Genomic DNA, 24,147 nt, shown 5'->3' with positions numbered 1-24,147 from the left:
TAGGTATGTTAGTGCTGGACCTTTCAGTCTTTCTCATTTTTTGCTATCCAAGTTGGATCTTATAGAAAGACTTTGCAAGTTACCTTTAAGATATCCAGTGAAACCAGTCAATCAGAATGCCTCGTCCTCTAAGCCTCCTGGTTAATGTGGTTTTACGGATGGTGGGCAGAGTCCAACCCAGCCCAGCACCCGGATTTGGCAGGCAGTTGGCCCTAGCAACCCTGGGGTGGCAATTCCAGTGGCTTGTTTTCCAGTTACCTGAGCTGCAGATTTAGAACCCTCTGCAGTGAGCAGGTGAGCCCCCGGCACGACTCCCTTCGGGGGACTGATCTTGGGGTTGCTGGGCTGAGCACCGTCTGGTTTTCGGGCTGGATGACCAGTGGGCAGCAGTCTGGGAACTCAGATGACCACTGGCCAGTCTGAGCTGAGCAGAGCCACTGACTCGGCACAGAGAGGGGGGCCAGAGGTACGTATGTGACTCCCTGCAGCAGGGTCCTGTGGGCTCTGGGATAAGAGGGTCAGGAGAGAGTCACTGTGCTTGCTGTCCCTTCCAAAGTCTCGCATCAGGTTGCATGGTATAGAGGAAAGAAGGTGGGGCTGAAAGCTACTGAACTCCCTGCTGTGTATCGTTGAGCGAGTGACTGTATGTACCTCTCTGAGTCTCAGTTTCTTCATCTGTAAAATAGAAATAATCCTAGAACCTGCTTCGTAGCCTAGATCCTGTGTCACAGAGCATCCAGAGGGCACGGAGGATAGCATGAGAAAATGGAAACCAAAGCAGCCAGCACAGTGTAGTACACAGCCGGTGTAGGCTGCGTTCAAGGTGCGCGTGCTGGTGATCAAGGGACACCTGGCGGAGGCAATAGGAGGTCCGTTGGAAGGAGGGACAGGGATGGGGGCACTGGGAGGAGCACGCTGGAGTGAGGGCTCTGCAAGGACATGAGGATCAGCAGTGGACTGGGGAGGCCATGAGCCTGTCAGGGCCTGGGTAGGGACCCCGCAAGTCTGGGGACTCCAGACATGGTGACACAGACCTGGGCCATGCTGGGGTGCCTAGGAGCCAGTTGTGCTTACTGGCAGATGTCAGCCAGCCCTCTCCTTTGTACTCTTCCTCTCCCAACCTCACAGCTCCACCTCCCCAACCCCAAACCCTAGGGATTGACCCAAACCTTTCTGGACTCATAGCTCGTAGACCTGGCCGAGGCCACAGCCTCCTTTGCGCCGTCCCAGGGCCGTCAGGGCTAGAATGCCACGTTGGCAGCCTCAAATGTCGTTTCTCAGATAAAAAACCCAGGCTCTTCTTTCACAAAGAGAAAACTCCTACTCACCCCCTCCTGCCCATCTATTGACTATTTTCCAAATATAAAATCATCAAGTTAGGAGCACCTGGGTGGTTCAGATGGTTAAGCATCTGCCTTCAACTCAGGTCCTGATGCCAGGGTCCTGGGATCGAGCCCCACCATGGGGCTGCCTGCTCAGCTCCAGCTCGCTTCTCCCTCTTCCTCTCCTTCTGCCACGCCCCCTGCATGTGCTCTCTGTCATATAAAAAATAAAATCCTTTGAAAAATCATAAAACTAAACATGCTTTTTCAAACCAACCGCACCCCTCTCTCAGCCCTAGATTTTCAGACCTGCCCCCCCCCTTTGAAAATGGGTGATTTGATTCAATGCTTTGGAGAGCAGAGTGAGATTGAGCCCCAGTGGGCAGATAGAATCTACAGATCACAGCTTAGTTCCCAACGCATGGTTTCCTCGTAGGGCCTGTGAAGCTGGAGACTCTTGATTCCAGGGTGAGTTTATGACCCACTTTCGGCGCAGAGATTTCAAAGAAAAAAGAAAGAAAAGGCATGGTTTCCTCTGTGGTCTGGTCCTTATCTCATTTGGGCAAGGCACATGAGTTTGACACAAAGAGTGGGTAGCAGATGGGTTCTGCCATTTCACAGATGAACAAACTGAGGCCAGGGTGCCTCAGTCAAGGCTGCAGGGCGATCAGGAAAACGTTCTCCTGCCGGTGCAGTCATCAAAGTCTTAGTACTGTTACTGTGGGCTCTGAAGGCGCGGGGTGATGGGGGGTGGGGGATTGCCCCCTCAGTCTGGCTGGCGACAGGCGGAGGCCAGAGCTTGAGTTTTAGACTTTCAAGGCGGGGCCAGGGAATATAAGCGAGACCACAGCGGGATTCTGCCCCTGAGTGTGGGGGCATTTTCTGTTATGCAACAGGAGCGAATAATCCCTGTTTGCTGGATTGTCCGGAGCCCCAAATGAGATCGAGCTGGAAAAGCCCTCAACCCAGTCCCCGCCGCCAGCTAGCGCTCCATAGTTTGAGAGCACTGCCTGGGTCAGGTCTGCCGCCACCACGGGGCCCAGGGACCCGACGCGCCTTTCTCGCCCGCCTACGCGGGAACGCGGGCGGGCACTGGCACCCGCCCCTCCTGCAAAACGGCCTTCGGCCCCGCCCCTCCTTGGACACGCCCTCAGGCACGCCCCTGCCCTCAGTCCCCGCCCCCACCAATGCTCCGCCCCGCCCCGCCCCGCCCGGCCGGTGCGGCGGCGGCGTTGGCGGCGGCGGCGGCGGCGGCGCGCAAAGGTAGGAGACCGCGGGCGCGCGCTTCGGCGGACGAAGGCCGCAGGGCTGAAGGGGCGGCGCGCGCGGGCGGGAAGGCGGGAGCGCGCCAGGGGGCGGGCCGGAGCCGTTGTCCCCGGGCCCTTGGGAAACCCTGTGCGGTCGCCCTGTCCCCGCGCCCCCGGCTCTGCGGGCATCCTGCCTGCCCTCCGCTCCAGACCCTGTCCCGGCTCTCGCGGGCTGGGGGCCGGGCGCGGCGGGGGCCTGCCAGGCTTGGCGGCCTGAGGCCCCGGCGGGCGCCCCCGTGCCGCGTCCCCTCGTCCCTCCGGCTGGACCGCCGCCGGAGGCCCTTCCCCCCGGCCCCACAACAGGAGCTCCCGCGCTGCGGCTTCCTGTGGGCCCGACACCGTCCCTGCGGTCCTCGCGCGGGAAGGGATTTTGCCCTCGCGGCGACCCGACGGCGTGCAGAGTAGCCTGCAGGCCCAGAGTGGTCAATCGAGTTGCCGAAGATGGCACAGCCTGAGCAGGGGATCTGGGCCCTCCTTGGGTTTCTCAGCGCGGGGTCTAGGGTTGGCGTTTTGAACGGGCTCCGTCGTGATTTGTATGCAAACGCAACAGGACTGTGTTCTGGCCAGATGTCTGTTCCCTTGGTGGCCAATCTCCCCAGCTCCCCCTGGAACTGGGACTTGTCTGGGGGACTGGGACATTGTGGGACAGGGTCTGTCAGGGTACCTTCTGTCTGTTTTCATCGGAGATTTCCTCTTTTCCTTAGCTGGGCTCGCAACAGGTGCTTAATAAATAAACACGTCTGTGTTAGGAGCAGAGGGAGGCTAAGGCCAGGCTGGGCTCCTTAGTCCGGAGCAGGGTTCAGAAAAGACCTCAGGAGTCAGAACCCATCGATCCTGAGGCTTTGCCTAACTTAGCTCTTCTTCTCCCCAGGCTTTCTCTCAAGCCCTGAGGATGAGGGCCAGCCCTTGGACACTAGGCACCCTTCCCACTCGGGGGTCCCATCAGGTTTTTACACTAAGTTCCTGGGATGCAGCAGGTGCTGATCATGTCTTCCCTGGGGGTTGTTCTGGGATCCCAGTCCTGTGGGTGACATTGTTTATCGCCATGGACTTGCCCAATGTGACCCCCCGCAAAGCTCAGGAGAATTGTTTCTTTTTCTTTAATTTCTTTCATTTAGTTTCCTATATTATTACTTGTTTCAACATTCATTCATTCAACAGCTGTTCATGGAGCATTGGCTGTGGAGACAGCACTGAACAAAGCCAACTTGGTCCCTGTCCCTGGAGGAGATAGACAACATACATGTTAGATAGACAACATCCATGCCTGGCTACAGGCAGGCACCACTTTAGCTGGTATTTTTGAGTCAAGGTCTGGTTGACAAGCAGGAATCGGCCATGCAGAGGAGGGAAGAGCATGGCAGGCAGAAAAGGTGGCAGGTGCAAAGATCCTGAGGTGGGAGCATGCCTGGTGTGTTTTGATGAGAATCAAGGCCAGCATGGCTAGGGTGGCATGAGCAGTGGGGGAGCGGGAAGAGGATGGTGAGGTGGGAGAGGGGGACTGAGGCCAGATCCGGCAAGCCTTGTATGCTGTGGCGGCACTTTGAATTTTGTTATTTTGAGTGTGATAGGAGGCTGTGTGTGTGTGTGTGCGTGTGTGTGTGGCAGGGGCATTGAGCAGAAGAGGGATGTGATCTCCATTGCTTGAGAATATACTGGAACTAAGGGACAAGAGTGGAAGCCAGCAACCTATGAAGAGCCGTCTCAGTGGTGCAAGCAAAAGATGGCGGCAGCTTATATTACACACACCCGAGACCCCCGGTGGTGCTTGGCACACAGTAAGCACAACATAACGGGAGCCATTGCTGTTATTGTCCAAAACTTTGGAACCAGGCATGCCTGGGTCTCACATGTGGCTCCAGCTCTTCATGTTGGTAACTTGGAGCAAGTTACTTAACTTCGCTGAGCCTTAGTGTTGTCATCTGTAAAGTGGGTAGAACAGTACCGGCATGACACAGCTGTCAAGAAGGTTAAAACAGGGAGCGCCTGGGTGGCTCAATCGTTAAGTGTCTGCCTTAGGCTTGGGTCATAATCCCAGGGTCCTGGGGTCTAGCCCTGCATCGGGCTCCCTGCTCGGTGGGAAGCCTGCTTCTCCCTCTCCCTCTCCCCCTGCTTGTGTTCCTGCTCTCACTGTGTCTCTGTCAAATAAATAAATAAAACCTTAAAAAAATAAAAAAAGGTTAAAACAGGTATGTACAGATGCAAAGTTATGGGCAGAGGGCTGGGCTCATGGTTGGCTCAATGTTTTTGTTATAATTTCTAGTCAGCAATAGGAAAGTAAAGGCATAAGTGGGTAAGAACATGGTGTGTTTGAAACTCAGGAGTAATCTCTGAGGGACTTTTTGGCTGATTCCTGCCAGTGGATCTGGCAAACAGCTGGCTGGGAGGGTGGGCCAGAGCCCAGCCGGGGTGGGGAGGGAACAAGTGCAAAGAGTGTCTCCTCTGTATTTATTTGCCAAACAATGGCTGAGGTATGCCACTGTGTACCAGGCACAAGGTTCTAGAATAGATATTGGGAAAAACCAGTAACACCAGTGGTAGTAATGATCGAGCCAGCACTCACGCACTATTTAACAACATGTAATCATTAAGGTGATACCAGCTGATGTGACAGTGAGACCCCGAAGTCTCAGAGGCTTAACAGAAGTTTATTTGTCATTCATGGAAAGCGCTGGCGAGTGTTTGGCAGGTGACTTTCTACATGGCGACCCACAGACCCAGACCCCTCCAGCTGGTGGCTCTGGCATCCCCTAGAACCTCAGCATTATTTCCTTCCAGCTGCTGGACAGGGCAGGAGATTAAACAGTCCCTCCTGCAAGGTTTTCATGGGCAGATCTGAAGTAGCACACATTCTACTTTGATTCTGCTGACCAGAACGTGTCACGTGGCCATATCTGACTGCAAGGGAGTCCCATTTTCTAAGAAGAATTGGAAGTATGTTTTGGTGAACACATAGCAGTCTCTGCCACACCACGTCCAAGCACACAGCTAGGCATGGACTACCTTATTGAATCCTCATGATAGAAATAGGCACCATTATCATCCCATTTTACAGATGAGGAAACTGAGGCTCAGAGAGGTGAAGTCACTGGCCCAGGTGGCACAGCTGGTGGGGAAGGATAGCCAAGACTGGGGTTGGATGCTGAAACTATAATGTCCAGATTTTTCCTATGAGGAAGTTAATCATTTGCTTTGAGGTTTGGCTGCAGATTTGGGAGACCTGCCTGCACACATAGGGTTTAGATGTGATTTCTTGGCATCTAGAGAACCCAGTCAGACTCTAGGGAGAGAACTCTGGACAGAGCCAAGGGTTCTGGCATCCTGCTCCCTTCCCCTGATCCCTTAAGGCACTGGCTGGGGGAAGGCACAGAATAATGGCCAGTTCACTAAGCACATCTGGGGTGCCTCTGTGCCAAGTTGGGCAAGTGGGGGGGTGGAGGTCCTGGTCTAGGGGGTGTTTGTGATCCACCCCTGCTCTGGTTATGGGTGTGCAGCCTATAGAGGGGACTTCTGGAGGGTGTCTGGAGGTGGGAAAATGGGAGTCCTAAAGTTTTATAGTGACAGCTCTCTGCCCCTGGCCCAGTTCACTTTTGCCTGGATTTGGCCTTGCTTGCCATAGCAACTTGATGGCGCTTACCTTTTTGGCCTGGTGCCCTGTTTCCTGGTTTTCCATTTGCAGAATGGATTTCCTAGTTGAAGGTGAGAGGTGCAGCCTGACTAATGTGCGCTTATATTGCACCTGCTGCATTCCCCAGTCTGACCTAGAGAGAGTAATAGAGTCTTTTTTTTTTTAAGATTTTATTTATTTATTTGACAGAGATCACACGCAGGCAGAGAGAGAGAGATGGGGCTCGATCCCAGGACCCTGAGATCATGACCTGAGCCAAAGGCAGAGGCTTTAACCCACTGAGCCACTCAGGTGCCATGAGAGTAATAGAGTCTTAAAGGGAAAATGCCTGGCCTCGCCTTGGAGCATTTACGGGGGGTGGGGGGGGGCTGCCTGACCCAAGTGGAATGAGCTCTGGGCTTACCACTTCCCTGTGGCATGTCACTTTGAATGGGTGAGGCTCTAACCTCTCTAAGCCTTGGTTTCCTCACCTGGAAATGGGTTGAGGTAGGGACTTAATGAGGTAATGCAACTCTGCCTCCTCTGGGACATGGCACTTAGAGGGGCCGCAGGGAGCAGGAGTGATGCTAATGAAAACAGGACGGAAGCTGCCATCTGCTCACTGCTCACTCTGTGCCCACTGGGGTTCGAGCCCCCTTAACCTTTCAACCCACATGATCCTCAGTGACTGTGTGGCCGAGGCTCTCAGTCCCATTTTAGAGATGGAGGAACTGAGGCTCAGAGAGAACCTTGTCCAAGGTCATACTGCCGAGGAGTGGAAGCGCTGGGACTCCCAGGTGACCACAGACATGCCGCTTAGTCCAGGCAGCTTCCCTGCCAGCAGGGCAGGAACTATGGGACGGGTGACCGGACCTCCGGCCCTGGGGTAGAGGGACAGGCCATGTTGGATTTTCAAATGAGTGCACTTGTGGGGGTATAGCTCAGGGGTAGAGCATTTGACTGCAAATGAGTGCACTTGTTATTTATTGAATGCTTGCTATGAACCCGGCACTGAGTCACACGCTCTTTGTGCCCACATGGTTTTTGGTTGAATCTCCCAGACAACTCCATGAGATGGGTGCCAATCATTCTCCGCATCTTACTAGGGAACGGTGAGGCTCAGAGAGGCAAAGTTGCTTTCTCAAAAGTACACAGCCTGTGTGCGTGTGCGCGGGGAGAGGCGGTGAGGGGATGGGGGGATTCAGATCGCTGGGTGTGGGCGATTCCAGAGCCTGCGATCCTTACCCGGAACCTCTTGTGAGAAAACGTCATCCCAGCGCCCTGGGAATAAGGGTTTAGCCAACCATGTGACCCCTGTCTGGGTCAGCAAAGAAGGTCTAAGACTGGCCTTTCCTGCCTCCTGATGCTGACCCCACTGCCTGGGCTTGGAGGGCTCTAGGACCCAGCAGCTGGGGAGGGTGGACAGTGTGTGTGCGTGTGTGTGTGTGTGTGTGCGTGTGTGTGTGTGTGTGTGTGTGTGTGTGTGTGTGTATGGGAGGGATAGATCCTTGGCTCCAGGGCCCTCCTCCCGCTTCTCTCCTTCCTTTTCTCGCCCACCTCCTCCCCTCTTTGCTCCCCTCCCCCTCTCCTTGCCAGCTCCTCCTCCTCTTCCCTCCCCTCCTCTCCGTTCCCGGCCCCTCCCCCTCTCTCAGCCCCTCCCACCTCAGTGGTCACATGGGGGCACCGCGGGATTTAAGCCTAATCTGCCCTGTGCTCAGCACAACGGTCTGGCTGTGGGATGGGCAAGCTGAGCTGGTCTCTGGGGCCCTGGAGAAGGGCCTGGAGGGGGGTGCCCACAGCTTGCCCCCCATGAGTTTGGGGCTGGAGGAACCTTTGGAGGCCCAGCTGGCACTGGAGACGGTTATCCAGGTGGGTCCTGAGGCCTGGGCCCACCCCGTCTAAGGCAGGGGAGCCTGGGTCTAGCAGGAGTGGGGGAGCGGTAGATGCCTCTTGGGGTCCTGGGGTGGGATAGGTGGGTTTGGGGTGCACAGGGGCCCCAGCTTGCCGCGCCCAGCCGGGCTGGAGGTAGAGCAGCTGCTCAGGGCTCAGCGGCTATGGCTCCCCTATTCCAAGGTCCCATGGGGAAAAGGGCATCCCTGCTCCCAGACTGAAGGGTTGAGGTGACTTATGCTAGCACAGTGGGATCTTCATCCATGTGGGGTTGGAACTGGACGGCCGCCCCCGACACTGCTGACCCAATGGGTTTTATGAGTGGGCCATGCGTTTGGTTCACTTCTCTAGGCCTCCGTGGAGGCTCCTTCCCTGGGCAGGGGGCACACAGTCTTCCCATGGGGGCTGTTGGCCATTCTGACTCCCTGGCTTTCCTCCATCTGGGGGGTTTCCTGAGGGTTTCCTGGGCACCCACATCTTGGGCTGCGGGACTTTGTTCCTCTCCCACCAGACCAGGGAGCCCAGCGTCCCAAATCCCCTTCAGAGCTTCTCTCCCCCTGCCCTTCCCACCAGACCCTGGAGAGCGGCGTCCTGAGAGCAGGCCAGGAGGAGGGCCTGGGCGTGCAGGACCCAGCCCAGGACTCTCCCAGGACCGCCGGCCTGCCTGCCCGCATCAGAGAGATTGTCACCCGCCACCTCTCCCAGCCTGAGAGCCAAGGTGCCACTCTTCTTTGAACTTCCACAGACACTGCCTGCCTCTCCCCCCTCCTCATAGCCCCCTTCCCGTGGTCAGTGGCAATGGTGACTCACCGCGAGGCAGACACAACCCTGTGATGGAGGGACCCATTTCACAGACGAGGAAATAGAGGCTCAGAGGTATATTTGCCCAAAATTGTTCCCCATGTGGTGCTCCTAGGCAGTGCAGACCAACACCCCATCTGGTAGCCCATAGCAAAGATTTAGACCCAAACACCACATTCTCTCCCAGGGATGGTGTGAGCTGCCTGACCCTGAGACTACAGGGGAGGGCAGCTCAGCTCAGCTCAGGGCTTTGCAGAAGTCCGAAGGGTGGTACTGACCATTCCCTGCCCAGGCTGAGAGGCTGATGGGCCCTTGTTCCTCCCGGTGGGTGGCATCCTCAGCCTCCTAAGCGGTTTGAGAGTCTGGGAAGGGCGCCCTCCGAGCTGTGTTTGCAGCTCTCCTTTTCTTGGTGGTGTTGTTGCTGGTGTTCTGGCTGCAGTCCTTGTCCAAGCTCAACCTCCTTGGGAGGAACAGAGATGTTGGGGTGCCTAGGAGCCCCAGGCAGGGAGAGACTCAGAGAGCCCTTACCTCAGTCTGGAAGAGCCTAGAGGCTTGTGGTGTGTTGGCGTGTGTCCAGTTCTCCTGGGATGGAAGGGGAGCCCACAGGATGGGGGGGCGGGGGGGCACATCCACTTCTCCCTTTGGCTCTTCCTCCCTTTTCCTCCTCCTTTTTCCTCTTCCTCCTCCTCCCAGCACGACCCATACTATCTTAAGCCCTGGCTTCAGAAGCTACATGAAGCCCTTCCCTTAAGCGAGGCCTCCTGGCTCTCCTGGTCGGGTCTGGTTACCATTCCACTCATTTGCAGAGCAGCAAAACTGAGGCCCAGAGAAGAGTAACAGTTGGAGAAAGAAGGAGCTAGTCCCTGTCTCCTAGACCAAGCCTCTCTCCGCACATTCCGGGCCTGCTGGGGCCACCCTTGCGCTGCGGTCGTGTCGGCTCTGAGGCTCGCTCCAGGGATGGATGTAGGGGGAGGATGTCCCGCTGCACCCCAGGGGAAGCCAACCTCATGCCTGCTGTCCCTCTCCAGCCCCGCTGCCCGCCCCGGAGATGGCATCCGTGCGCTCACTGCAGGAAGAAAACCAGCTGCTGCAACAGGAGCTGTCCCGCGTGGAGGACCTGCTCGCCCAGAGCCGTGCGGAGCGCGATGAGCTGGCCATCAAGTACAACGCGGTCAGCGAGAGGGTGGGTGCTGCCTGCGGCCCGGGAGCTGGGCCCGGTGCTCCTCCGATGCGAGGGCCAGGAGACAGCCGGGCCGGGCCGGGGCACTGGGCCGAAGGTGGGCCCGGAGTCAGGCTGGCCTGGGTGCCGATTGTGGCTCTGCCAGCGTGAGTGGCCTTGAGCAAGTCCCTGTGCCCTCGTGGTCTGTTTTCTGTCTTGGGGATGCTAGGTGATGTGGGCTTGTGAGGAGTCGACCAGTTGATGGAGTCCAGTGCCTATAGCCAGGGAGTTTCATGCCTGCCTGTCCCACACCTGCTTGAGGTGGGGGCACAGAGAGTAAGACCCCTAGAGGACCCTGCTACCCCTCCAGTATCTGGACATCCCTCTGTGCTCCCATGTACACGGGTCTTGGGGTCCAGCCAGCGGCGGCCGGACACTGAGGCAGGCAGGCTGGAGTAGGCACGGGCAGCGTTCCGCCGGCCCTCTGGGGTGGCCGCGGACCTGCAGCCGCTCCCAGTGGGGGTGAGACCTCGCCAAGGAAGGAAGGAGAAGCCAGGCCAGCCTCCAAGTGCAGACAGGACTCCCATTCCCCAGGCACCTGTCCCCAGGGCCCAGGCCAGGACTGTTTTGGGTGCCTTGTTTTCTCTGGGCCCCCAGGCTAGGGAGAGGGGACACCAGGGAGTAGGAGCTGGTGGCTGGGAGTTGGTGAGAGTGTTGCCGGAGGGAGGGCTTGTCTAGGTGGGAGACGTGCGGCTGGTACCAGTCATCCCAGTAACTACGGTTTACTGACTCCCTCTGGGCCTGGCGCTTGCTGGGTGCTTCACAATCGCTGCACCAAGAGAGCAGGCTCCGAGACGGACAGCGCCGGGCTTGGGGTCACACAGCCTGTGAAGGCTTGGGCTGTTGACCCCCAGCTCGGGGCTGTGCTTTGCCGTTTTGTTTTCTGAGTGTAGGAAGAGACAACTGTGCTGGGAGTTCCGGGGGGGCAGTTGGAAAGCTGGAAGGTCCTCCGACAGAGCCCCCTGTGCGCTAGGCAGAGCCAGGTTAGCCGAGGCTCCCCAGGCTGGGCCTGTCCCATGGGGGCTTGCCTAATCGCACTGGGAACAGGGGCACACGTTTATGTGTGTGGTTGTGGGGGGTGCAAATGTCCTGGCGTTGGCTTGCCTGGACAGGCCCCCAACTTGTTGAGACTTGCGGAGGAGCAGGGCGGGGGGCCCGGAGTGGCCCCTAGCACAGGCGACAGTGCGGAGCTAGTGTTCCCAGGTTTTCAGGGGGTGCAGAGGTGGGGGCTGGCCCAAGTGCCCTGTTGCTGTGGGTGACGGGGCCTCGAGCCAGCCCTCCTCCAGTTTAGTCCTCTCTCATCTTTTGGCCACTGGCTCAGTGCCAGGCCCCCGGGGGACTATCTCTTAAATGCCAGCTTCTGACCGACAATGAAGCGGGCGCGGCACCCCCTCATTGGCAGGGGAAGAAAAGGAGAGATGGGAGGTGGCAGGTTTCTCTTCTGCTGAGACACAGCTGCTGCAGCTGAGGCTGCCTTGGTCCAGAAGATTCCCTCGTGTGGCTGGGCAGTCCCCTGAACAGCACCCTGAGGGAGCCGGGCGTCTCGCTTTTCTGGGTGTGAGGTGGTGTGAGTGAGGCGCCCCACCTGCAGGCAGGGTTTGGGTGAGAGTGCCCACCAGGCCTGTCCTGGGGCGTGGGCTCCCAGAGGACATCAGAGCCTGGAGATCTCCCATGACAGATGCAGAAGCAGGCCCAAAGTTGGGGCTTGATAGGGTCAGTGGTGGAGCTGGGTTAAGGGCCTTGGTCCAGGGCTCTGCAGTCCTGTGACATTCTGTCCCTTCTGCCCTTGTTCCCGTGGTGCAGGTGGCAGGGCCAGACCTTGTGGCCATAACTGTTACATGTGGGCTGTTTGGAGGCCCGTCAGTGAGGTTGTTCTGGCCCTTTCTTTCTTTCTTTTTTTTTTTTTTTGTTCTGGCCCTTTCAATCCTATGCCATCCCTGGGAAAAGGTAGTGGAGGCAAGGTCAGGATCTGTGTCCTGTTGACTGCATGTAGGGAAACTGAGGCAGGGGCTCCCCGTGGCCTCCTCTCAGGTCAGAAGGAGAACTTCATGGTCCCTGTGGAGGCCCCCTCCATCTTCCTGTCCCTGAGGAGCAGCTGTTGGGCAAGGCAGCTGGGAATGGGAAGGAAGGCGTGGCCACGCCCCCTGGGCTCCCCCAGTGTCCATGGCAACCTGGACCCAGTGAATGAATGGCGGGGGTAGTAGGCAGCGGTTGCTAAGGGAGACAGTAAACTTCTTTCATCCTTAGCTTGGTGACCCCCCTCTTTCGCTTTTGAATTACAAGTTAAACTGAAAGGCTGTTTTGTGAGGGGTTAAGTTTGTGCGAAGGGGCGAGGTGTGGCCGGAGGTGGCCAGGGCCTGGCTGTGAGCTGTGGTGAGAGCCGGTGGAACACCCTGCGACTGCCTGAACCCCCCCAAAATCACAGCAAATAGTGCCCGCTTCACACAGATGTGCAAACACACAGAGCAGGGGCCCCGATCAGACCCCACCTGGACACACAGAGATGTCACCTGGAAACACAAGTCCCCCATCGTGATACACACTGATTCGTGGACCACCCAGACGCACAGCCACACCACCGAACTGCCCTGTCCCGCAGACAGCACAATGCATGGCCTCCCGTCTCGTGGACACACAGAGCCAGACAGAGGTACGCTGCATACCTGCTCTTGTGCAGAGCTGCTGATACACATGCTGCCAACACACGTGGAGCCCAGACACGCTCCCCAGCCCCACCCACTTACAGATATGCCTCCAGACATAAAAACACATGAACAGGGGCGCCTGGGCTGCTCAGTTGGTTAAGCGTCTGCCTTCGGCTCGGGTCACGATCCCAGAGTCCTGGGATCAAGCCCCACATCGGGCTTCCTGCTCAGCGGGCAGCCTGCTTCCTCCTTTCCTCTCATTCTCTCTTTCTCTCTCACTATCTCTGTCTTGCTCTCTCAAATAAATAAATAAAATCTTTGAAGAAACAACAACAACATGTGAACACATGGGCGCTCACTGGGGTCCCTGTGAAGGCCTAGCTACAAAGACACACAAGGTCCCCTGTGGAGACAAATGACAAAGCACAGCCAGCGAGCTGCGCCCCCCGATGGGCAACACACATGGGATCTCAGTGCCACCACGCTCCGAGGGAGACACTGTGCCTGCTACCCTGGTCACAGGCCTGCAGCCCACCTTCCAGGCAGCAGCCCTCAAGCACTCCCCACCCGCCCGTCCTTATGGGTGGCACCCCAGTGGCCATGGTCGCCCTGCTCCGGCACTGACCCCAGCACACAGGGTGGGGTGGGCACAGAGCAGGTTGTTAGCATGGTCGGTGGCTCCTCGAGGGGCTCCCGGGCGTACTGGATAGATGTAGGCCCAGAGGGCTGGCGTGGCCTGGCCTGGCCTGGTCCCGTTCATTAGCCCGCGTGACAGCAGTTGCCCTTGCTGTTGGCGCCCCTGGGACTTGGTGTGGGAAGGCATGTGAGTGGCGTGCCAGGCGCTGGGGAGGTAGACGGTGAGTGCGGGCCTGGGTCAGAATCAGCCAGGCTGGGCTGTCTTCCTCTTGGTTCTCCCTGGGTGTCGCCACTCTTCTGTCCGTCCCACTCATCCTCAGCTGCCCACTCCCCCCTCCCTTCCCCAACAGCTGGAGGAGGCTGAAGGGCCCCCTGGGACCAGCGGGTGCCTAAGGGGTTAGGAGGCTCTGCCAGAGGAACGATGACAACAGCGCACACGCACCCAGGCATCACAGGGTCTGCTAATGAAGGGGCTGCCAGCTGCCCGGGGGCGGAGCAGGGCGCTGACAGCAGCTTTCCATAGACACCCGCCCTCTTACAGAGTGCTGTATATGTGGGGAGTGGGGGCGTGGCGGGGAGCCCACCCGTGTCACCTCAGGATGTTTGAGACTGCCACTGTGCCTTCTGTGTGTGCGTGTCTCTAAGCTTAGATATGCATGCATATATTTTTGCCTCTGTTTGAAAGTATTCAGATGTGCTCATGCGATGAATTCATGATTCAACAAGCACGCCACTGCCACTCTCCTGGGTCTAAGATATGGTAGAGAACAAAAATCTGGGTTTTCCTGAGCTCACCTTGGGTGGGGGTTGGGGGACAGGGGCCTGTTGCTAATAACCCCCCACAGCTGGGTTAGGTGTTCAGCCCAGAGGCTCATGGTGCCCCCAGGCAAGAGCACAGAGGGCCTGTCAGGTTTCCCTCCCTGCCAACCCCCGGCAACTTTGTGTTTTGCATGCGCGTGTTCATGGGCCCGCTTGCATGTGTCCACCGTGCCTGATCTGTGCGTCCATGCGTGCCCAGCCTGTGTGCCTGCACAGCTGCATTACCCTGTGCATGCGAGCGCTCCACCCTGGGCTTGCCCACGTATGCCTGCAGGGCCTGTGGGTTTGGCCCAACCTGGCATCCTCTGCAGAGTTCCGTGCCTGCCTTCCCTGGAGGCCCGGGCCTCTCACCCAGGGACCTTCCCTGCAGCTGGAGCAGGCTGTGCAGCTGGAGTCTGGGGAGCTGGAAGCGCCCGAGCCCAGGGGGCTGGTGCGGCAGAGCGTGGAGCTGCGGAGGCAGCTGCAGGAGGAGCAGGCCTCCTACCGGCGCAAGCTGCAGGCCTACCAGGAGGGCCAGCAGCGGCAGGCCCAGCTTGTGCAGCGGCTGCAGGCCAAGGTCAGGGCCACCCACTCCTGCTCCTGCCCCCCTCCCCCACCTTACTTTGCTCTGCCCCTATCCCCTGGGGCTAACCTTCCACTCCGCACCTGTCCACAGACCCTCCAGTACAGGAAGAAGTGCTCGGAGCTGGAGCAGCAGCTGGTGGAGAGATCCACAGAGCTGGAGCAGCAGCGGCTGAGGGTGGGTGCCGGCAGGGGGCAAGGCAGCCCCTTCCCTCTGCTGGCCCAGGCTCATGCCCACTTATCCCGCCCAGGACACGGAGCACAGCCATGACCTGGAGAGCGCCCTTGTCCGCCTGGAGGAGGAGCAGCAGAGGTGGGGTGCAGCTGCGAGGGCGCAGGGCTGGCAGGGCAGTCTCTCCTGCCATGGGCCCACCAGTCCCTTTTGCACCCCCCAGGAGTGCCAGCCTGGCCCAGGTGAACTCCATGCTCCGAGAGCAGCTGGACCAGGCGAACTCAGCCAACCAGGCTCTGAGCGAGGACATACGCAAGGTGACCGCCGACTGGACACGCTGTCGGAAGGAGCTGGAGCAGCGGGAGGCGGCGTGGAGGCGTGAGGAAGAGGTGGGCATGGGGGTGCTGCGAGGCCAGTGGGGCCTCAGGGGCCCAGCCTGACCTGAGGGGTCAGGAGAGAGGTTCCTGCTGGTGGGTGAGCCCTTTAGCAGAAGTAAATAGTTGCTATCATAAGAGCTGGCCTTGCTCAGCCCATACCACGTGCCCGGCGCGCATTTTCTCCTCTGTTCCTCATAATAACTGTGTGTGGTGGGTGCTGTCACGCTCATTTTAAAGAGAGGTTACGTAACCTGCCCACAGTGAGGCAGGGATGCCGCTGGTAGCAGGATCTCTCTCTCTTTTTTTTTCTTTAAGATTTTATTATTTGACAGAGAGACAGGTCACAAGTAGGCAGAAAGGCAGGCAGAAAGAGGGGGAAGGGGGCTCTCTGGGAGCCCGGTATGGGGCTCGATCCCGCGATCCTGAGATCATGACCTGAGCTGAAGGCAGAGGCTTTAACCCACCGAGACGCCCAGACGCCCTCTCCAGCACTTTACGACCTTTGCGCTGCCTCCTGCAGCTGCAGCCCGTGGAGGCGTTGCAACCCGATTCCCTGTGCGGGAGGGAGGCGTGGGATCCCGAGCGGTTCAGCCTCCACTTCCCCTGTATGCTGGCCTGGGACGCTGGCTGGGGGAGGGGGGGGGGACTCACGCCCCGGTCCCGGGACCACGGATCTGAGTTGTGGGAGGAGGCGGGGCCGCGGCGGGGGTGGGCCGGGGGCGGGGCCGCGGAGGGGGCGGGGCTGTCCGCGGAGGGGGCGGGCCGGCCCTCACGCAGCGCGCCTTCCCTCCAGTCCTTCAACACCTACTTCAGCAATGAGCACAGCCGTCTGCTCCTCCTCTGGAGGCAGGTTGTGGGGGTCCGACGGCTGGTCAGCGAGGTGAAGATGTCCACCGAGAGGTGAGTGAGGCCCGGGTGGCGGAGGGGCGGCCTGGGGAGACGCTGCGGCAGCTGGGAGACAGCCCCACTTTTTGAGTTGGATTCAACTCAGCTCAGTTGAACTTCAGTCCAGCCAGACACACCTACTGTGTGCCAGGCTCTGTGGAAATGCAGAGACAACTAGTAATGTGAACGCCTACCACTCCTGGCAGTCAGCATTTGCTGGGTGTTTACAGTGAGCTAGTCTCTTTGGCCATTTTGTTTCTTCCGAGATCTACAGCGTCCCTGGGAGGTGGGAACTATAATCCCCATTTTACAGATGAGGGCACCGAGGCTCAGAGGGGTAGAGTGACCTTCCCAAGGTCACACAGCAGTAAGTAAGTGGCTGAGTCAGGATTTATAGCTCCTGCTTTTAATCCGCTGGACTGTTCAGCTTCTGCTACAGGACTTCACAGGCTCTAGTGATGCAAAGATACGGACCCCCAAAATTCTAGACTGAGGAAGTGAGTGGTGAGTGACATGGAAATAGAACAGAGAATATCCCAGATTCTAAGGAGGTTGGGAGGGCTGGGGAGGTCAAAGAAACAGTTCATAGAGGAGGTGGAATTTGCACTGACCTCAAGGGCTAGGTAGGATTTTAACCAGCAGAGCCAGGGGCACTCCAGGCAGAGAGAAGAGTGGGAGCGGAGGCTTGGAGGTAGGAGGCCATGGCAGTCGATGGGGCTGAAGCAAAAAGCAGGGGAAGGGAGGTCAGGCTGGGAGAGCCTCAAAGGGCCACATCAGCAGGGGAGTGTGTCCTGCTTAATCTTTGAGCAGGTGAGACTGTGGGAGAGCTGAGGCAGGCCAACCCCTTCCTTTCCCTTTCTGCATTAAAATTTTGTTTAATTAATGATCTTATTAGAACCCATAGATGCTCACCAACTGTGACTGGCTGACTTGTGTTTTAAGTCTTTTCATTTATTCGTGTAGGAAACTGGGATAGTTGGGGGGCGCCTGGCTGGCTCAGTCAGTTAGGTGTCTGCCTTTGGCTCAGGTCATGATCCCCCTGTCCTGGGATCCAGCCCCACGTCAGGCTGCCTGCTCAGCGGGGAGTCCGCTTCTCCTTCCTGCTGCTCTTGCACTCCCCCCTCACCACCCCCCACCCCCCACCCCGGCCTCTTAAATAAATAAATAAATAAATAAAGGAAAGGAAACTAGGACAGTTGTCCTAAGAGTTTCCCACAGTCTGGATTCTGAGGTGGTGTCCCCTATATTTCCTGTCAGTTGGATGTGAAATTTAATTTTCTTTTTTAAGATTTTACTTATTTATTTGAGAGAGAGAGAGATAGTGAGAGAGAGCATGAGCCGGGAGGAGGGGCGGAGGGAGAGGAGAAGCAGGCTCACCGCTGAGCAGGGAGCCCAAGGCAGGGCCTGATCTCAGAACCCCAGGATCATGACCTGAGCCGAAGACTAAGATGCTTAACAAACTGAGCCATCCAGGCAACCCTGGATTTAATTCTTTTTTTTTTTTTTTAAAAGATTTTATTTATTTATTTGACAGACAGAGATCACAGATAGGCAGAGAGACAGGCAGAGAGAGGAGGAAGCAGTCTCCCTGCTGAGCAGAGAGGCCGATGTGGGGCTTGATCCCAGGACCCTGGGGTCATGACCTGAGCTGAAGGCAGAGGCTTTAACCCACTGAGCCACCCAGGCGCCCCTGGATTTAATTCTTGATCAGATTCAGGTCTGGGTTTCAGGTACCGCTTTACTTAGTTTCAATTTAAGATTAAATTTTTTAAAGCTTCATTGAGGTATGGAGCCTCTGAGTGGCTCAGTTAAGCATCCAGCTCTTGGGTTTGGCTTAGGTCATGATCTCAGGGTTGTGAGCTGGGGCCCCATGTTGGGCCCCATGCTTGGTGTGGAGTTGGCTTGGGACTCTCTCTGCTCCCCCCACCTCAATAAATGAATAAATCTTTTAAAAAATAAAAATTGAACGTTTTACTTTTGAACAACTCACATATTCACACGGTTCAAACTTCAAAAGGGTGGTGTACAGTGAAAAGTCTCCCCGTCCCCATTTCTCTGGTCCAGATGCTTCCCTCCCTCCCTGGAGACAAATGGTATGACCAATTTCCTTCATGACTTTCCAGGCTTATTTTATTCAAGCAAATACAGCAGATCACACACACACACACACACACACTCTCTCTCTCTCTCTCTCTCCCTCCCCTCCCCCTTTGCTCCATACTCTTGGTGGAATTTCATCTTTGTGTTCTTGAAGATGCTGTCTTCACCTAATAGCTATAAGTGGGAGGTGGCTCCGTATCAAACTTTGAACAGCTTCCCCATTTTTCTTGGCTACAGAGTATTCGCCGAGGGTAATTTATTTAATAGTAGCCCTCTTTTGGGGCACCTGGGTGGCTTAAGTTGGTTAAGCATCTGCCTTCAACTCAGGTCACGATCCTAGGGTCCTGGGATGGAGCCCCACTTCCGGCTCCCTGCTCAGCGGGGAGTATGGTTTCTCCCTCTCCCTTTGCCCCCCCCCCTTTTTTGTATTCTCTCTCTGTGTGTCTCAAATAAATAAATAAAAATTTTAAAAAAGTGGTAGCCCTCTTGATGCACATTTAGACTCTCCCCAGTATTTCTTCCATGAGCAGTGCTACAGGGGATCACCTTGTGCACAGGTCCCCTTCCTTGCGTTGGGGCCATATCTGTAGGATCAGCTCTTATGGGTATAGTTGGTGGGTCAAATAGCCTATCCACCTATAATTGTCAGAACTCTTCCTAATTGCCCTGTGTTATGGTTACACCCACTTACCCTCCTGCCGCAGGGCCTGTTTCTCCACAGTCTCACCTATATTGTGTGTTATGTGACTTTTCTTTTTTCTTTTTTTGCCAACCTGTTAGTGACATCCCACTGTAGCATCCTGGGATAGTTTTAATTTATCCTTGGGAGCTTGCCCGCATCCCATGCCTATCCCGTGTTCTCTCCACCAGAGACCTGCTGCATTTGGGAGGGGAGCTGGCCCGGACCTCAAGAGCCATCCAGGAGGCGGACCTGGGGCTGAGCACCCGCCTGCAGCTGGCTGAGAGCCGGGCCGAGGCGGCCCTGGAGAAGCAGGCGCTGCTGCAGCTACAGCTGGACGAGCAGCTGCGGGACAAGGTGCTCCAGGAGAAGGAGCTGGCCCAGCTGCAGGTGCAGAGCAACCTGGACAAGGCCAATCTCAGTGCCAGGTGGGTGCCTGATGGGCAGCACAGGAGGTGGGCTGCCCCGAGCAGGGGGCTTCTGGGGATGCAGGGAGGAGCGAGTGCCTGTTCACTGGCCACAGGCCTTTCTCCCTAGTCTGCCCCAGTCACACCCTTTGTGACAGAGGGAGAGACTGAGTTTTGGGGGGTTCTTGCCCAGGGCACATTAATGAGCAGTTTAACTGCTGATGCTAGAACTTCGGCTCCTCGCTCCAGAGACCTGGGCGAGTCCCAGTGGTAAAGCAAATGGCAACCTCCTTCTCCTTTATAGAGGATCAGCCTGAGCCGCAGAGGGGAGGGACTCGCTCAAGGTCACACAGCCAGGGACGAGGATGCTAGGGTCTCTCCGTGAGGTTTGGGAAGGCATGAAGGACACAGAGCTGGTGGGTTTGAGGAGAAGGTGGGGTGCGTCTTCCCTTCACCTCGGTTACTGCCCTTCCTCCAGAGTGACCGAGCTGGCCCTGACGGTGGAGCGCCTTCAGAACCAGAATCTGGAGAAGGATCGGGTCAACAAGGCCCTGAGCGAGAAGCTTGAGGCCCTGGTGAGATGTGGCTGCCCCTGAGATGTGGAGGATGAGATCGAGAGATAGACCAGATCCCTGGATGAGGGTCATGCTTGCTTGGACCACTCTTAGCATCCTGTGTAGGCTCAGTTTCATCCCTTATTCACTGAGCTCCTAGTGCGTGCCAGGCTTAGTGCGAGCCCCTAGTGCGAGCCAGGCTTGGTGGTGAGTGTGTTCGCCACCTCCATCCTGTTTCATCCTCTCAGCAGCCCTGTAGCTTGATTCCCATTACACAGATGAGGGAGCTGAGGCCAAGGGGAAGTACTTGCCTAGTCTCAGAGCCAATGAGGTGGGGCTTGAACATATGCCTGTGCCCTGCTAGCCCAGGGCTCCTTTTCTCGGAGCTCGGCTGCCTTCCCCTGAGAGGGACACCCTTCAAGGGTACTGCTGGGTTGGTCATCCTTCTGTGTGGGGCCTGGCCTGGGTTCTTTTTTGTTTTTTTTTCTTTTAAAGATTTTATTTATGTATTAGGGAGAGACAACACAAGCAGGGGGTGTGACAGATAGAGGGAGAAGGAGAAGCAGGCTCCCCTTGGAGCAGGGAGCCTGATGTGGGGCTTGATCCCAGAACCCTGGAATCATGACCTGAGCCAAAGGCAGATGCTTAACCAGCTAAGCCACCCAGGTGTCCCATGGCCTGGGTTCTATGTCCGGCTCTCCTCCAATAGTCTGTGTGACCCGTATGGCGACACAGTGCCCCTCTGGGCCTGGACTGTTCAGTGGGGGCGCTGGGGCTGCTACAGGGTCTACCAAGCGCTGGCCTGTGGTCATGGCCTTAGAGATCTCCTGATGGGCAGGGCCTCCAGGAAGGGAGAGGATAGGGGAGCTTCAGGCTGGGCATAGAGCCTGACCACCGTTTCTTCGTCTCCCCGACATCACTCCAGGAATCCCTGCGGCTCCAGGAGCAGGCGGCCCTGGAGACAGAGGACGGAGAGGGTTTGCAGCAGACCCTGAGGGACCTGGCACAGGTGTGAGGTGGGAGGGAGCCCTGTGAGCACTGCCGCTCTGGTGGCCTTGAGCTGAACTGCGAGTGGTTGGGGGCCCTGGGGACCCAGGCTGCTGCTGTTGGACACCCCTGCTGGCTGAGCCTGGCCTCTACCCTGAGGGGAGCCCCAGCCTGAGAGGGGAGGCCCATCGGTGAGAACGGCCCGATCACGGCTGGGTGATACATGGGAGACCTTACCGGGGTGCCGATGGCTGTGAGCCAGGAATCGGGAAGATCTGTGGGAAGCTTGGAATGTGCTGCGGAGTGTGCAAGGAAGCCGGACACCTGGCCCCGGGACCCCACTGCCTCGTCTGGGCCAGCTAATCCGTGGCCCCCTCCTCAGTGGTCACCCTACCCCACCTCAGGCGGTGCTGTCGGACATGGAGAGTGGGGTCCAGCTAAGCGGCTCTGAGCGCACGGCGGATGCATCGGACGGCAGCCTGCGGGGGCTCTCGGGCCCCAGGACCCCCTCCCCGCCGCGGCGTTCGTCGCCGGCCCGCGGCCGATCCCCACGCCGAGGCCCATCCCCAGCCTGCTCCGACTCCTCCACACTCGCCCTGATCCACTCGGCCCTGCACAAGCGCCAGCTGCAGATTCAGGTCGGAGGGGCCCCAGCGCCCTCCAGGGCGGTACCAGAGTCCCGGGGGTTGGGCTTTGGGCCACTCGGGGCGGAGCCAGTGCCCTGGGGGTGGAGCCAGAGTTCCGGGGGAGGAGCCCGGGCCTGAGTCCTGGAGTAGAGCCAGAGCCCTGAGAACAAGCAACTGAGTCAGGACCCATGGAAGTGGCCCAGAGCGAGGAGGCAGATCTGAGCCCAGAGTGGGAGGTGCTTGGGCAGAGGGCGGCGGAGCCTGGGGCAGAGCTAGAGCGCTGGTATAGAATGGAGATTACTGGACAGACAGAGCCAGGACCCGGGAACCGGGAAAAGGCCGGGTGGGGGAGGGGGGCGGGAATCAATCTAGGATCAGAAGAGCTGGAGAACTAGGGACAGCGAGGAGTCTGGGGGAGAGTCAGAACCCGGATGCAAAGGGGAGGGGCCTGGGAGCCCCGGGGTAGTCGGAATCCGGGAGAGGACAGAGTGTGCTTGGTGGTTTGTGTGGGGCTTAAGTCAGAGTGGCCAAGGAAATGGAGGCTCCGAGCCATGGAAGAGCGCTCTAAAGGGCAGTGGGGGCACAGTAACCGGGAGTGGAAACCTAGTGTCGGGCCTTAGCCCCCCTCTCCTGGCCCAGGCCTGGGCTGCAGAGTGGACTGGTTGAGCGGAGTAGGGGGCTCCCCCGGACTCAGCGGTTCCCATGTCACAGGACATCCGAGGGCGCTATGAGGCCAGCCAGGACCTCCTGGGCACCCTGCGGAAGCAGCTCAGTGACAGCGAGAGTGAGCGCCGCGGCCTGGAGGAGCAGCTGCAGCGTCTGCGGGACGAGACCAGCGGGGCCACCCAGGCTCACGAGGATGCCCAGCGTGAGGCCCAGCGTCTGCGGAGCACCGTGGACCTTCTGAGCAGGTGCCTGAGAGGTCAGAGGTGGGGGCCCGGATCTCATGCCAGCCTGATCCTATAAGCACGTGGTCATCACTGGCCTTGTATGTCTGTTAAAATTCAATTAAGCATTATGGGGGCTCCTGGGTGGCTCCATCTGCCAAGCATCTGTCTTTGGCTCAGATCATGATCCTGGAGTCCTGGGGTTGAGTCCCGTGTGGGGCTCCCTGCTTTCCTGGGGGTCTGCTGCTCCCTGTGCCCTTCCCCTGCTTGTGCTCTAATAAATAAATACATAAAATCTTATCTTTAAAAAGATTTTACATATTTATTTGACAGAGAGAGAGTGAGAGCATAAGCCGGTAGACAGAAGGAGAGGGGGAAGCAGGCTCTCCCCTGAGCAGAGCCCAATGTGGGGCTCAATCCCAGGACTCAGGGATCATGACCTGAGCCCAAAGCAGATGCTTAACCAACTGAGCCACTCAGGTGCCCCCAGTTAATCATTTTAAAAAGTAAAAGTTTAGTCCTTCAGTTGTCCTCGCCACATTTTAAGTGCTCGGTAGCCACACACAGCCATAGAACATTTCGATCATCTCAGAGAGTTTTATGGACAGTGCTAAGAAATTACCTACTCTTACTCTTACCTGCCTGGTTATTTTTGTGTTTTGTTGTTGTTGTTGCTGTGTCTCTTCATAAATGTAACCGCAGAGTAAAAATTTCCAAAAAAGGAGGGAAAATAAAGACGTGGGCCCTCGTCGCAGCCTAACCCATGAATGCACTAGTTCTGCTTCCTGTGGCGCTTCTGGGTAGTGAGGCAGAGGACGCTCCGCATACACCTACCGGGTGCCAGGCTCAGTTCCAAGTGCATTACGTGTCTTAGCCCAGTTAGTCTCCCCATCAGACTCACGCCGTTCGGAGCTGTGACTGTCCCGAGCTTGAGAAACTTGTCCAAGCTGACACAGGGGTGTGGCTGGGGGTAGAACTTGGAATTTACGTCCTTCTGGAAGCAAAAGAGCTTCCCATGCCTTGGAAGGAGGGCATTTCTGTAGTCGTGTACACAGTGAGCACCTCACTTCGCATTGTGCTGTTTTGATGTTGTGCTGTGTGGTTTTTCTCACGTCCTGCCGACCTTAGTGTCTAGTACACACCCAGGTTGTCACTTCGAGTGAAGAGGTAGGGGCCATGGAGACGATGCCAGCAGTCAGTCCTCAGCTTGAGCTGAAAACCCCAGCTGGCTAGGAAGGAGGGGTGACAGACACACTCCCCACCCCCGCTTTGTTGTGACTGCTAGAACTGGGGGAGAAGGCAGCACTCTGAAAATCTCCAGAGTTCCCGGTTGCTGCCCTGTCCCTCCACTGCTGGCTCCCACGTGCTGCCGGCCTGTGCAGCAGGAGGGGTGGCATCTGGGCACACTGAGCTCTCTCTCCAGAATTGTGGGGCTTGGGAGGGTGGAAGAGCTGTAGGGGTATCTCCTTGTCCAATGGACTGGCACTGCCTGCGGGTCCCAGGAGCCTGGCCCGGCCTCTTCAACCGGGTGGGGTTGTTGGAAATAATGCCAGTGCCTCCATCCATCCTGCTGGGCCTCTGAGCTGGGGGGTGTTGGCTGTTGGGATGTCGCCCTGAGGAGGAGTCGGCTCCAGGGAGATGTGGATGAAGTGAGTCACCCATGGAG

The 24,147-nt window shown here is 57.5% G+C and overlaps 1 protein-coding gene across 8 annotated transcripts in view; it reads left to right on the top strand.

Annotated features, from left to right (window-relative positions):
* Window positions 1–207: 207 nt before the first annotated feature.
* Window positions 208–24,147, top strand: part of CROCC (ciliary rootlet coiled-coil, rootletin) — a 48,467-nt gene continuing 24,527 nt past the window's right edge. Inside the window, exons 1-13 of one of the 8 annotated variants that reach the window (XM_032301502.1) lie at window positions 208–294; window positions 8,700–8,844; window positions 9,956–10,110; window positions 14,617–14,802; window positions 14,902–14,985; window positions 15,059–15,120; window positions 15,203–15,368; window positions 16,150–16,256; window positions 19,212–19,448; window positions 19,906–20,002; window positions 20,907–20,990; window positions 21,373–21,606; window positions 22,306–22,505. In XM_032301502.1, coding sequence (XP_032157393.1) covers window positions 9,976–10,110; window positions 14,617–14,802; window positions 14,902–14,985; window positions 15,059–15,120; window positions 15,203–15,368; window positions 16,150–16,256; window positions 19,212–19,448; window positions 19,906–20,002; window positions 20,907–20,990; window positions 21,373–21,606; window positions 22,306–22,505 — 1,592 coding nt within the window. In that variant the 5' untranslated portion in view covers window positions 208–294; window positions 8,700–8,844; window positions 9,956–9,975. Of the gene's footprint in view, window positions 295–2,548; window positions 2,586–7,851; window positions 8,106–8,699; window positions 8,845–9,955; window positions 10,111–10,133; window positions 12,797–14,616; window positions 14,803–14,901; window positions 14,986–15,058; window positions 15,121–15,202; window positions 15,369–16,149; window positions 16,257–19,211; window positions 19,449–19,905; window positions 20,003–20,906; window positions 20,991–21,372; window positions 21,607–22,305; window positions 22,506–24,147 lie in introns of those variants that run through there. The other 7 variants (XM_032301501.1, XM_032301498.1, XM_032301499.1 and 4 more) reach the window with 7 other exon arrangements.

Source organism: Mustela erminea, chromosome 10, assembly GCF_009829155.1.
Source record: "Mustela erminea isolate mMusErm1 chromosome 10, mMusErm1.Pri, whole genome shotgun sequence".
NCBI classification, from domain to species: domain Eukaryota; kingdom Metazoa; phylum Chordata; class Mammalia; order Carnivora; family Mustelidae; genus Mustela; species Mustela erminea.
Note: the sequence above shows the minus strand (reverse complement) of the source record. Positions and strands in the feature narration are given on the sequence as shown.